Source organism: Peromyscus eremicus, chromosome 5, assembly GCF_949786415.1.
Source record: "Peromyscus eremicus chromosome 5, PerEre_H2_v1, whole genome shotgun sequence".
Classification (NCBI taxonomy): Eukaryota; Metazoa; Chordata; class Mammalia; order Rodentia; family Cricetidae; genus Peromyscus; species Peromyscus eremicus.
In genome coordinates, this window is record NC_081420.1 from 18,839,809 (window position 1) to 18,854,182 (window position 14,374).

Consider the following 14,374-nt stretch of genomic DNA (forward strand, 5'->3'; position numbering starts at 1 on the left):
ATGTTTATTTAAACAACTTTCACTCAATGTTTGGATTCCCAAACATAAGTCAAATTGGATGCAGTAGTGTCTGTCCATCTGTGATCCCGGCATACCTAGGACAATTTAGCAAGTAGATATGCTCACAGGGCACCCAGCCTGGCATAGGCAGTGGTGAACCTTGCCTCAAACAAGGCACGGCGGCCAAAGAGCCTGGTGACCTCAGTATACTCAGGGTAATCCCTGAAAACCATATAAATTGTACCTCTACATGCACTTCCCAAACACACACACACACACACACACACACACACACACACACACACACACACACCCCGACTCATTCCAAATCCAGTCACTGTCCACCAGGGGAGAGAAAAAGGCCTGCTGTTTTTATAAGAGTCCGAGGTACCAGCCAGGCACAAACTGAAAACTGACTTTCAGCAAACCTTCACTTTTGCTTTTAAATATTCAGGTAATGGCTATGGAAATACCTATCTCGTCTTTCTGAGAGAACAAAAATTTCCTGAATAGAAGCCTGTAAAATGAGCTATATGGACAGTAATAACCATCAGCATCTCCTGCAGATGTCAAAGCTGAACCTTCTCATCTGGCATGTCTGCCACAGTGTCATGAGGCATCAGGAAGCAACTGTGACGGTCACATGAGTGTCAAACCAGTCCAAGGTAACGGCCACCCTGGGCAGAGCTGAACATGAGCTTGAGAGTGGATGTCAAGCCCCAGGTCACAGGGCTGGGATGGGAAGAGTGTGATCAGCAAAACAGAATTTTCTTCCAAAGCCCTGAGACTTTCTTCCCTGAGCCCATCGGGAAAAACTACACCTTCAACACTCTCCTCTTCCCAGCTACAACTGCTCTGAGCCAGGGATCTGAACTGGCTTCTCTCCCTTCACAAACCAACCCCTGCTGGGTTCCTATGTCTCTCTTGGGCTCTGGCCAGGGACTGTAAACAAACAGGACTGGCTCCATCCTCCGGCACCTCACACTTACCAGCCACTAATTGGGCACACAAGAGCTCACTGTCTTTCCAGCATTACACTAACTCCAAGGAGAGAGCTGGCAATGGCACAAAAATGGCGACCTGCCAATCCCATTACATGAAGAACGGGAGAGGAGAAAAGCATACCATGACTTCAGGGAATTCCAAACATTCTCCTCCAGAACACACAGGGAGGATAGGAAGAGGCAGTTTACTGGGAACGAAAACTGCTAGCTAGAGCAGTGATGGGAACCCAGACATGCCCCTCAGAGCCCTCCAGCAGGGGCCATGGAATTCCAGTCTTCAATCAACTAATTTTGGCCCAAGAGAAAATGCCTGGATGTCCCAGTTCAGTTCAGACACACAGGACAACCCCAGTCCGTATGCCCTTTCATGCTACACCAAGCCTGAGGGCCTCTCCTAGTGTCCCAGGAGGTTGTATGGAGCTGACCAACCTACCTCGATCTCTGCTGGTGCAGGCTCCTTGCTGAAACACATGTTCATGATGTTTCTTGCTGTTCGATAAAAAGTTGTTAGAGAAACAGATCTTCCCTGAAACAAAGAAAACATCAAAGAGCACAGCTTAAGACAGAGGTAAGCCTTGCTTTATATCAAGTCATAAATCTGTCATAGGTCTCGGACCAATGGCTTGCCTGTGGGGACAGGCCACACTGCGTTCTCAGTACGTGACAGCATCCCCCTAAGTATGTGATCCCTGCATACTCTGCCTCCAGAGCGCTAACTAGTAGTAAACATGCAGACCGTAGAATTTCGGCTTGCTCTCCAGCAAGACAGGGCTCTGGATGAAGTTCTCAGGCTGAGAAAGTGACTTTTCCTCGCAACTTGAAATCTTTCCTAACTTTCTCTTCCTATAAACTAAGTACACTGAAAACCTGATTTCCCACTACCTATCGCAGGCACAATAAGCAGGGATGATGCACATGCTGGTGCTGCCACATGTCAGCATCAGTGCCCACAGTGGTGAGAAGCGGTATCCACCTTAGGTTAAGCACTTCAGGTTTTTCCAATTCTATCTAATAATAAATATCTTTGATGAAGCAGGTTTATAAAAACAAGAAAAACTTCCTTGGGTCTGACACACTCTCACAGTACTGGCTTTAAACAGACCGGAGAACAACACCTCATTTCAGAAGGTGCTGGGTTGGAGTCACAGGATTTAATGAGTGCTTTAATTAATGAGGGAGGACAGCTTTCCAGTCATTTAAAATACACACCAAACAAAGCAGCATTCAGTCCCCAGGTTAGTTCTCCATTTTCACAAAAGCAATTTCAGAAGCACAGCTGAGTGGGCTATAGGGAGATGTTCTCAGTAGCAGCTCAAGGAGTTGAACCAGATGAAGTCTTCTAACAGACAAACCTATAGAAATGCCTAGAGCCCAGAACAGCTCTAAGCTGGAAGCCTGGGCAGCAGCTGAGGTGTGCTAGTCAGGCCGAGCCTCCAAATGGGATGAAGTAGGACCCAGGGCAAGCCAAACTCTTCCATGAGGCCCTATGGTTTATGGTAGCATAACCAGCGGGACAGGTTGGAGCCTGAAATGACATGGCCACAAGAATTTGGCAGACAGCTAGTAAAGATGGTGACTGACCTAGTCAGTGGCAGAAACCTATCTAACTCAGCACTCCTAGGAGGTGCATGCACCAGGAGAAAGCCGAATCAAGACGGATGCCAACAGTTCTTCCCTTCAGGGATTCCAGACAGAGACCACAGGGAAGTGGTCAGAGGTTTCAACTTGCTCACATTTTAGCGTCTACAAGCTGGCCCTGGAGTGCCTTTCACTCTCCCCACTTCCCCTCAAGCAGGCCAAGAGAGGGGAGCCCCAAGTTTTGAGGAGCAGCAGCCAAGAAACAATGCAAACTGTTCTTCAGCGGGGATTCGTACTGGGACATCAGAAGTAATTCCACACTTTCCAGTCTCTCTCCCACCTCTTCTATGCTGTTAATGGAGAGATTTGTGTTCTAATTTTTTTGTTCCAGCTCCCTACACCAAGACCTAACAGCACTGGGCTGGAACTGGAAGTCAGAGGGCCTTTTGGAACACAGAGTAAGGAGGGAGAGAAAGCATTCTCAGAGCTCACAACCCAGCCTGAGCAGCTCTGAAAAAGCAGTGCTTAGAGGAAAGGCCAGACCCAGAGGCACAGAACCGACAGATGTACCTCATCTGCTGTGTCCCGGAAGATAAGCAAACATAAGTAAAACAACACACAGCATTTAAGGGGAACCAGAAAAGTCCAGGGGGGCAAACAACTCACCCATCCATATCCTATGATGCCAAGCTTCAAACCTGAATCCTTGGCTACTTAACTGCTCAGCCTCCCTAGGCAGGTCCAACTGTCCATTATTGCTATACCAGGCAAAATTCTGTTGGTGGCATCAGCTATCCCAAGAATCTGAGTGTATGTCTCTCTAAAGTACATGGTAAAATCACCACTGGGACAGTACCATGGGAACATGAAAGGTACTGTTTTCTGTGTGCTTCCACAAGGTTGTCAAATACTATGATGAAACTTACCAAATGCTAGCACCTTAATAAGAAACAGCCCATCGTCCAGAACCAATTGCAAAAAGTTTCCTTTATTTTTTTCTCCTCTGTGATATTCAGTCACAGCAACTTAAAACAGACTAAGACAGTGTCCTAGCACTCACCCCAGCAGAACAGTCAGCCTCCTCTGGCTCCACCAGGGCAAGGTACACACTATTCCTAGCCACCCTGCATGTTATGGGCAACCCACAGAGCCTCTTACCTTATAGATGCACTTGTGGAAGTCATTGAGGACACCTTTGTCCTCTTCCTCCTCTTTGACCACTTCTTTTTCCTGAGCGAACAATCGCCGCCGGCCTGTCTTGAGTGGGGCCTGGCCCACCTCCTTGAGCTTGCTACGGAAGCCGTTCCTGGGTGTAACACCATGGATGAGCCCATTTTTGGGCTCAAAGCGAGGCAGGGAGTGGAACTTGTGATGGTCATTCTCTGTGTGCCCCTCTAATGGCCCTTTGCGCTTCTCTAGGATCTCCTTCTCCATCAGCACCTCCTTCTCCAGCCGTCGGTGCTCCTCAGGGGACAAGGAGTCATAGGAGAGCAGGTACTGGCAGTAGGCCTCCTGCAGCTTGGCCAGCCGATCCTGGGCAGTTTTAGGAATGCGCAGCATGTCTGCTAGTTTGTTCCATTTTTTGAGGTCAGTCACTTGCTGCATGCCGCCCATCTCATTAATCAGCCGGAAAAAGCAGGCCAGGTCAAGCTCACAGCCTCCTGGGCAGTGATGGGATAGAGGAAATGGTTAAGGAGGACATAAGGAGGAACCCCTCCCCAACCAGGGGCTCCCGCCAGGCTCCAGGGTTAGAGCAGTAAGTAGCTAGTGTACAGCTATGAACATTATTGGGCATTGGGTCATGGCTGAGTAATAGGAGACAAAAGCAAATTGAGGGACCATCCCTTAGGAAAGTGACCAAGAATTGAACAGAAGGAAAGAAAGAGGTAGCCATGACATAGGGGAAGATGCATGCAACAAACGGGACCCATGTTGTGGACCGACACAGAAGGTAGAGGGGAGAGGGATGGGTCGGCAGGGCTAAGGCGAGCTTAGAGCATCTTCCCCATATCCTAACTCTCATTCACAGGGAGTTTATTCTCTCATCCAAAAAAGAAACCACAGTTGCTCAGGGCACAGAGGCTGCTCATCTCAGAAGATGAGTGTAAATGTGTATCGAATATGGACTGTGTAGCTCAGTGGTACAACACTTGCCTAGCCTGTGCAAGACACACAAACCAAAACTTAAGCCAACAAATCCATCTCATGGATTTAAATGCAGACCATATCACTCTAACCACCTGGATGGAAAAATGGAGAAGCTGCCTCACTGGAAAGAGGAATAACTATCAACAACAACACAGCAGTGGAACAAATAAAAACAACCAAGGAACTCATCCTTCAATCTCAGAAGCAGAGCTGCACTGACATCCAAATTCAAAGAAGCGTGGCTCCAGATGACACAGTAACAGGGCATGCTACTGTGACCCCACAAGGGGGCGTTCTGTCCGCCTGGCTAGAGACTACTGAGTCACGGAACTGTCCTGTTAGGAGGAGGAAGAAGACAGCAGCCTGGATGCATTTACTGCAATACAGGACACCAGGGTTGATTTGGTTGGGAGCACAGGTAAGGAGAGAAGGCGCTCCTAAGGAAACCATCCGCAGACCTAGCATGGTGGTCAGCAGTACTTCATGGTCTCACAAAATTACAGTAACATATAAAGTAGGTTTCTGTCCTGTACCTCTCAAGTCTTCCTACATGAAATGAAGCCCTCCAGGCTTGCCAGCCAACATGGCCCAGGACACAAGCTACATACAAGAACTTGGTTATCTTTTTGGGTGCTTTCAAAACTCAGAGTCCCTGTTAGCACTCTTGCAAAGTCGCGTATAGGACTCTTGCCTGGCGATAGGGTTACTGGGTGACAGACACCCTGTACCACCAACGCTCCACTTACTAAATGCCCTCTGGGAAGACAAGGTCTTCAGGAGACACTGTCACAAAAAGGTACATGTAATCACTGTGGTGAATTTGAGAAACTAGTTAAACATTAACTAGTCCTGCCCAATGGAAGCCCTAGATCTGAAGCCTCTATATAATGGCAAAGGAGATACACATGAGTGAGGATGGAGTGACTCATGGCTTATGTATGGTACTAGTTACACAATCAGGTTAGAGGGAAAACCAACTACATAACCAGAACTCTCTGGGCGATCATGGCAATGGTACTTACCATCTCACCTGTACCCCAACACAAAAGCACTGTGCACCGAGAGGGAATCAGAATGGCTCATACCTACCCACAGGTCTCACTCACCAAGGAAGGCCTCTGGGGTCCACTTGCCTCTGGGTTACCTGAGGGCCTGGGTGAAGGTAAGGGAGTCTATACCCCTCCCCACTTCTAAGGAGCACTATCCAAAGCCTGCCATGTCATCTCTGGCAGCAGATTCAGAAGATCCTCATCAGGCATAGTTCCTGAGGAGAGGAACTATGAAGTCTCTACCTGCTTATCCACACTCTTGTCTCTGGGGTGACCTCAGGGGAGCCATTCCACACCTCCCAACCACAGACATGGCAATGCTTCTTCACAAGAGCTGAAGACAACAGGGAGGGGTAGTGGGCAACGCTGCTATCTGCCTTGAAGGACTGGCCCCTTAGTACAAGTCACTTGGCCTTCACTGGAGAAGTCCATCCTGGAGTACCAGGACCAACAGAGGGGGAGGAGTCGCAAGAGGGGACAGGAGAAGGCAAAAGGAGTCATGCCTACCCCGTACCCTGCTGCAGGAAAGGCATTCAGCTTTCCAAGACATGCACCCACAGCAGTAGTTCTTGGGGTGACCTCTCCAATGCTAGCCAAACTAAACCAGCCCTCCAAAGAAATGGAATACAGTCCCTTTATGTCCAGAGACGGTCTATTTTGCTCACCAAAGAAACTGAAGAAAAAGGGGGGTAGGGGAGATAGACAGATGAGGACAAGAGGGATGCAAAAATGGCATGGAGTTTACAAGAGGGTTGTAGGTTGCATTATAAGGCCATCCAAGTTGGCATATTAAAGTACAAAACCCTGAAGCCCCACAATGTAATGGTATTGTTAAAATAAGGTCACCCAGGCAGGCCTTACCACCTCCTCACGGTGTGCTTTAAGGAGACATTCAGACAGAGACAGGAAACACTCGGAGAAGACATAAGGTGCAGGTGGCCCACTACGAGCCGCAGAAAGACACTAGCAGAAACCAACCCTGCCAGCATGCAGAAGTAGAAAACAATTCTGGTTCTGAAGCCACCAGTCCATGGCCCTTTGTTGCAGCAGCCTGAAATCCTCAGCCCATCCCTGGACACTATTCAACTCCAGCAATAAAAGGCAGCCCAGCATGGGGCCTAGGATCTAGCACCAAAAGGATGCCCCCTGGTCTATGGGCCACCAATTCCAAACTTCTTACAGAAAGCATCTAGGACCAGGGGAAGAGGGGCTCCACTAGAGCAAGAAAATGAGTTGACAAGTCCACCTACTCCCAAGCTGAGAGAGGAGCTACTCAACCACCCCATGCCTTACCTATGAGGGGGAGTTCATCCATAGTGATGCCCTGAGATCTGAGGTGCTTTTTTATGCAGGCTAGCCGCTGTACATTGGGGCCCCAGCGCCGGCCCAGCTTATGGATGTGCTGGATCTGCGTGACAAAGCGCATCTCATCGTTGAGCTTGCACTCTGGCCGCCAGTCCGGAGGGGGAATCACACGACACATCCCGTACTTTTCCACCTGAGCACGTACTGACTCAATGTAGATGAGAGGGTCATGGAATTCCTTGGCGGAGGGCCTGAGGACAGGGATCTCGTCCATCGCTGTCCACCCAGACTTGCCGATCCCCTTCTCTGGCTTGCCCTGCGGATCATGCGGCTTGTGCGAGGACTCGGGTTGCGAGGTAGAACGATTTTCACAGGGGGTGCCCTCTGCCTTGCCATGTGCTTGTTTGCCCGGCATGTTCTTACCAGCCGTGGCCCGCTTCGGCCGATTCCTTTCCAAACTTCGCTCGGGCACTTCTTTCTTCACGTGTCCATTCAGCAGAGACTTCTCTGCTGAAGCCGCTGAGGCCTTTTTGCCAGGGGCTTCGGCAATGCCTGCTGCCCCTTTCATCTTCTTGGGGGGCGACTGCGGCTTGTCCACCTGCTGTGCCTCTTCCAGTCTCCTCTTGGAATTCCGCAGCCCCTCCCTCAGCTGCCGCCCCCCCACCTCCTTAGTGCATGACTTTGGGTTCAACCTGCTGCTGGCCTTGAGGCCACTGACAGCAGGCCCGGTGGACGTGGACGCCCCCCCGAGGGATAGCACCTGTTTGCGGGTTTTTGCATTGCTACTTTCAGTTTTCCCTGAGATTGTGTGGTTGACAGCTGAACTGGGCTTGTGGTGGGTGGGTTTGGTTTCCTTGACCAGTTCTCTCTTGGCTTTGGTGTATGTGACAGTCCCCTTGGTCACTGTGGCAGTGTACTTCACAGTTTTGGATGGTGAAGGTCTGACTTCTCGGATCTTTTTGGCACTGGTTGTACCTGCACCCAGAGATGACATTCGAGTGACTCCATTTACCTTAGACACCTATGGAGGCAGCAGAAGCAGGGACAAGAGAAAGAATTAGTTCCCAGGCAGAATCAGTAAGAAAGGACTACTGCAGTTGCTGGTGACAGACTTGGCTCAGAATAGAGTGGGGACAGCAGACAACCCAGGTAGAAAACCCATCCAGGATTAGTCCGTGACACTAGCATGAGGATCTATCTTCTCAACACACCTAGCTTCTTACCCCACACTGTGTAGGCTGGCCTGCTGCATGTGTGGATGTGTCTGTATACCAGCACTTCTTTGCATAACTCTTTCAGAAAACTGTGGGGTCCATAGTGAATACCCCATACATGGACCTAACAATTACTTATGCCGAGTTTCTCGTAATCCATAATAGCAAGATCCTGTTCATTTGAGAAAAGTGAGCAATAGTTTCTAAAAAGATGTAAAATAGTTTTTAACATATATATCTGTTCCAAACACGGCTGTTTGCTATCCTTTGTGTGATTCATATAACTGTGTAGCCAACACACAAAATATGAAACCCAACCACGATACTGGAAAAAACAACAACAACAACAAAACCATACACTATGGAAGGAAAACAGTAGGACCCAAGTGCCTTGGCTCCAAATCACAGGCCAAGCCCGTAGGCATGGCTGCAAACTGTCAGCAGCTACCTGCCATCTCATCTCAATCTCTTATTGTCCCCGAGACTTACCGCACATGGACAGACAGTCTCACTAGATGCAGGACAGACAAGCCTAACCCCCTTCTGCACATATGGTCCCTATTTTATCACCCCTTGTAAGCCCCATTTGGATTTCTGTTGACTGGGTAAATAAGAGGCAGAGATCCTAGATTGGTCATTCATATGCCAGCTAATAAAACCAAGGAAAATTCTGTGAAACAAAAGGGGCAACTCGTTCAAACAGAATGGAATAGTGTGGTTCTAGCATATCCCAGAGGCCTACAAGAACATTGAAGCACCAGATTCATCAGTTACAGGGTAGGTGGCTTTACACTAAACAGCACAGCTGTGGGTTTGGCATGACATTTAGTCTCATGGGTGTCTCATCTACAACATGAATTTTAAAAGGACCGCAGGATATTAGAGCTGTTGCCACGATCTCCAAATGAGCCTAAAACTAACACAATCACAAAAACCACAGACCTCTTCCCAGAAGAATGCTGAGCTGGGGAGCTTGGCTTGCTTGTGAGGCAGTCAGGCCAAGGCCACCAATGGTAGCTTAAAGTACCACCATGAGGCTGGATCATGACCAACCTGCTCTCACCACAAGAGATCTGGGAGATAAGACAGGGCTAACCCAGGAACAAGTATGGTTAATTTTTGGTGGAATAAAGAAAACAGAACAAATTGATAGACATCCAAATCAGAAAGCAAAGGTTCTTGATTTATCCAAATAGATCACTGCCCTACCCCACCCCAAAGTCTCTAAAGCCCCTCCAGTGGGTATGAGGCCCATGATTTTGGAATTCCAACCAGATATTTGGGGGTAATTTGTTGCTGTCTATGGACCACACTCTGAAAAATTGCTGAACAAGGTCTTGGTAAAGTTTGTTGTTGTTGTGGGGGGGGGGGGGGGCAACATAGAGATGTTTTCTATGAATGCCAAAAGTCATCTGTGTCCAATAAAACCCAAACCCTCCTTGATGTGACAGGCTGGTATCCTTGGTCATGGAGCTCCCTAGCTTTGGGAAACAGCACATGCCCTCTAGAGAGGCACAAAATGTGGGAGGCTTCAGAACTGAATTGTGGGATTTTGGTCTCACTGTATAGCCACCACTGGACTAGAAAACCACTATGGGAACCAGGATTGCATTAAGAGTGCTGAGATTAAAGGTGTGCACCACCATGAACAGCACATTCTGGACAGTAGCCCACTACCCACCCTGTAAGTAAGTATGACTGACAGAGGGGCTCTAGAATAAAGTGGGAAACTGGTTATGAGTTCAGAAGAGAGGGAGGCAGTGTGACATCAATGAATTAGATGCAAAAATACAAGGCTAAAAGATGGTTCAGTTGATAAATGATTGCCATGTAGGCATGAAGCACTGAGTTCAATTCTCCAGCATACATGAAAACAGCTAAGCATGGTAACACACACTTTAATCCCCGTACAGGGGAGGCAGAGACAGGCATATCTCTGGGTCTTGCTGGCCAGTCACCCTAGAGGTGAATCAGTGAAAGACCCTGTTTCAGATAACAAGATGGACAGCTCGAGAGTCAGCTTGGGTTTGTCCTCTAGCCTATACACAACACAGAGACAGACAGACAGACAGACAGACAGACACACACACACACACACACACACACACACACACACACACACACACACACCAGGGATGAGCTCGACAAGGTTCTACTAACATGAAGAAAGTAGTAAGGAAATACTTGTATTTAGTACACCTTGGTTCTACCAAATGAACGTACTGATTAAACTCCCAAGTGAAAAAACCCATTAAGACAATTAGTAAGTGCTAAATGCTAGATTTAGTTGATTTATATCTCCAGCAAGAAGAACACCAAGAGATAGGTAGCTAGGTACAGATAGTGGGCAAGGCAGGTCTCTGGAATGGTGCTATATGCAATGGAGATGGTAGAGGAATACATGCTACGTACGGGCTTTCCATGTCCCCTGCATTACTGGGGACACAGCCTGTCCCAGCCCTAGGCCCAGTTCACCCTTATACAAGCAATCCAATATGGCTACTCTCTTACTGAAGATGGAAGGCTTTCTGTCAAAAGTCCAGCCCCAAATATATACTGGCATGGAGTCAGTGTTTCTCTAGCTTGTAAACCCTGAAAACTCCCTAGAAAAGTGTGAGCACTTTTAATGATTAATACAGCTTCCATAGCCACCAGCCACACATTGAATCCTTAAGGACACACCCACAAAAAATCCATATGCAGAAGACCTAGATGGTGCAACGTCCCGGAAAGTCCTTTAACTCAGCCTTTCCCCAACCCTGTCAGAGGGAGTGACATGAAACCAAAGTTCCTTGTGGACCACAGCAGATAAGGGTGAAGGTCCTTGGGACTAACCCTCTGGCTTCTAGAGGCACCTGGGCTCCTTGCCAGATTACATAAACAATCAATGTGCTGCAATTCTGTATCACTATCTTCCATGGCAAAACACCACACTCTTGATGGATGTTAGCAAAAGGAACCACTACAGTGTTGGCAAGATATATCTTGATGCAAATCTGTTTCACTTGCTTTTTTAAGTTACCTTAAGTATAATCCACTCAAATACAATGCTTTTCTGTCAAGAAAAGACTAAGCTATGTCTGTCTCCTTGACCAGAACAATGAATTCTAATGTACAGAAAGAAGTAAACTCTATCAAGAGTCCTCAACTGTAACCCTGTCCCCTCATACGAAAGTTTTCCAGTGGTGGCCACAACACAGCTGGCAAGCTAAATGAGCAATCACGCCATCCCACAAGCTTGTTAGACATAAACTTGACAAGTTGAAATGGTCCCTTCTACTGAAAAGGCTTGGAACCAATCAACTAAACACAATGACACCTCCTTTACAGCACATGCTCACTGTTCAGAAACCAACATTTAATCAGTACCACCAAAGGGAGGGAGGAAGGCAGGCAGAGAAGGCAGGCAGAGAAGGAAGGAAGGAAGGAAGGCAAGGAAGGCAGGAAGGCAGGAAGGAAGGAAGGAAGGAAGGAAGGAAGGAAGGAAGGAAGGAAGGCAGGAAGGCAGGAAGGCAGGAAGGCAGGAAGGAAGGCAGGAAGGAAGGAAGGCAGGAAGGAAGGAAGGCAGGAAGGAAGGAAGGAAGGCAGGAAGGCAGGAAGGAAGGCAGGAAGGAAGGAAGGCAGGAAGGAAGGAAGGCAGGAAGGAAGGAAGGAAGGCAGGAAGGAAGGAAGGCAGGAAGGAAGGCAGGAAGGAAGGCAGGAAGGAAGGCAGGAAGGAAGGCAGGAAGGAAGGCAGGAAGGCAGGAAGGCAGGAAGGCAGGAAGGCAGGAAGGCAGGCAGGCAGGCAGGCAGGCAGGAAGGCAGGCAGGAAGGCAGGAAGGAAGGCAGGAAGGCAGGAAGGAAGGAAGGCAGGAAGGAAGGAAGGAAGGAAGGAAGGAAGGAAGGAAGGAAGAAAGAAAGAAAGGAAAGAAAGAAAGAAAGAAAGAAAGAAAGAAAGAAAGAAAGAAAGAAAGAAAGAAAGAAGGGAGGGAGGGAGGGAGGAAGAGAAAGAAAGAAAGAAAGAAAGAAAGAAAGAAAGAAAGAAAGAAAGAAAGAAAGAAAGAAAGACAGACAGAAAGAAGGGAGGGAGGGAGGGAGGGAGGGAGGGAGGGAGGGAGGGAGGGAGGAAGAGAAAGAAAGAAAGAAAGAAAGAAAGGAAGAAAGAAAGAAAGAAAGAAAGAAAGACAGACAGACAGACAGACAGAAAGAAAGAAAGAAAGAAAGAAAGAAAGAAAGAAAGAAAGAAAGAAAAAGAAAGAGAGAAAGAGAGAAAGAGAGAAAGAGAGAAAGAGAGAAAGGAAGGAAAATGAGCTGTTACAATAGCAGTGATGCTCTCCCAGCCTCAGATCACTACAGCATACTTGGCTTTCAGGTCAACAGACTACCTTCGTCATGTAAATAACATGTGGCAAGAAAAACCACAAGTCACAGCTGCACATCCTAAGGTAGTGCACATGCAAGGGAATGTGCCCCAATTTGGTGGTTCCTACAATGTACAAGATAAAAATGAAAACCTTCAGCAGAACAGCTTTCTACACTTGGGTTCTGGTGGAGATTCTGGGAATAAAGTGCCATCCCTAACCCAGCTCTGGCGTCCGTGATTTCTTCTGGGCCCACAGTCACCCATCTGTCACCTCTATCTCCTGAGACCACAGACAGCCAGGAAGTATTTGCATAAGGGTTATTTTGGGCCTTTTCTCCACTGATTTAACAAGCAGCTGTCAGGTGCTATCTAAGGTGCTATCAAGTAATGTCTAACTGACCTAGTACTTGCAGCATCTCCAGAAACATAAAAAGGAAGAAAACTGAAGGAGATAAAAACCCAGGATTTTAAGTATTCCTCCTTGTCTAGTTTTTTTAGTAACAGGAATCCCCACCCCATCCCCACCCAGTGCTTAAATAAACAGGAAGGACTTGTACTTACAAGGCAGAACAGAAAATAGATGCTTGGGAATGACTACCTAAAAATGTTGTGGTGGACCAAGATTATTAAAATACAGTCCTCGTTTACCCAGGGCCATTATTGTCACTCTTACTTATTCCCCAGTAGAGGGATCGAGTGAGCTTGACCAGGAGCACAGATGTAAGCGGGGGCGATTAAAACTGCAGAACTACTTCAGACAGAAGGAGGAGGAGACCTGGGTCTGCAGATGTACCCAACAACACAGGCAACATGGAAACAGAAAGCTAAAAACAGTGCACACGGCCTCAGGAGAAGCAGGGCAAACAAAACATTGCAGCACCCACACAGGCTGAATGAGAACTGCCCACAAAAACTCTTGAAGTGGCGTTATTGGAGGTGTGTGGAGTAGGTAAGGCCTTGTTGGAGGAAGTGTCGTCAAAGAGGATGAGCTTTGAGGTTTCAAGCCAGGCTCAGTGGCTCATTCTCTCTTCCTGCTACCTGCAGGATCTCTCCAGCACCATGTCTGCCACCACGCTTCCCGCCATGGACTAACCCAATGACTTGTAAACCAGCCCAGTTAAATGGAGTTGCCGTCAACATGGTGTCTCTTCACAGCAATAGAAACCCTAACTAAGATACTAGGATTTCATTCTGTAGAGCTTATTCCCAATTTGATTTTCCTAAATTTACATTCTGAATCCTTTGGCCTCTATGGATCTTATGGGACGAAGTCATTTCACCTCTATACACTTACACAAGAGGCCTCTTGTGACTAAGCATGTCACATATCCTTCCAAAAGTGTCTGGTGGCTGCCCAAGAAGACCTGTAACATCCTTGTCAATATTACAGATTAACCTCAGAGTAGGACTTATTTGGTATGGCCCAGTAATTCATATCCCAGACTATTGACCACATACAACAAGGAATTTCACTGACTCTCCTGGAAAGCTAGTGTTTCAAAATCCTTTCTAAGGAGCCAGGTCATGTCAGCATTCAGAGGGCTGAGTCAGGAGGCCTGTCACACTTTCAAGGATAGTTTGAGCTATGCAGTGAGATACTATCTCAAAATAAAAAAAAAATAATCTCTCTCCTGATAGCCCCAATAATTTGGTAATCTCACAACAGCTGGCATCTGTTACTGTGTTTAAATGGAAGCCTTATTTCAGAATAACAGATGCCAAACATCTACCACA

General features: G+C 47.6%; 1 protein-coding gene across 3 annotated transcripts in view; it reads right to left on the reverse strand.

Moving 5' to 3' along the window:
• Window positions 1-14,374, reverse strand: part of Jarid2 (jumonji and AT-rich interaction domain containing 2) — a 186,656-nt gene that overhangs the window by 9,351 nt on the left and 162,931 nt on the right. For all 3 annotated transcript variants that reach the window (XM_059263106.1, XM_059263105.1, XM_059263107.1), the window contains 3 exons: window positions 7,073-8,105; window positions 3,741-4,243; window positions 1,438-1,530 (listed from right to left, as the gene is read on the reverse strand). In XM_059263106.1, coding sequence (XP_059119089.1) covers window positions 1,438-1,530; window positions 3,741-4,243; window positions 7,073-8,105 — 1,629 coding nt within the window. The remainder of the gene's footprint in view (window positions 1-1,437; window positions 1,531-3,740; window positions 4,244-7,072; window positions 8,106-14,374) is intronic.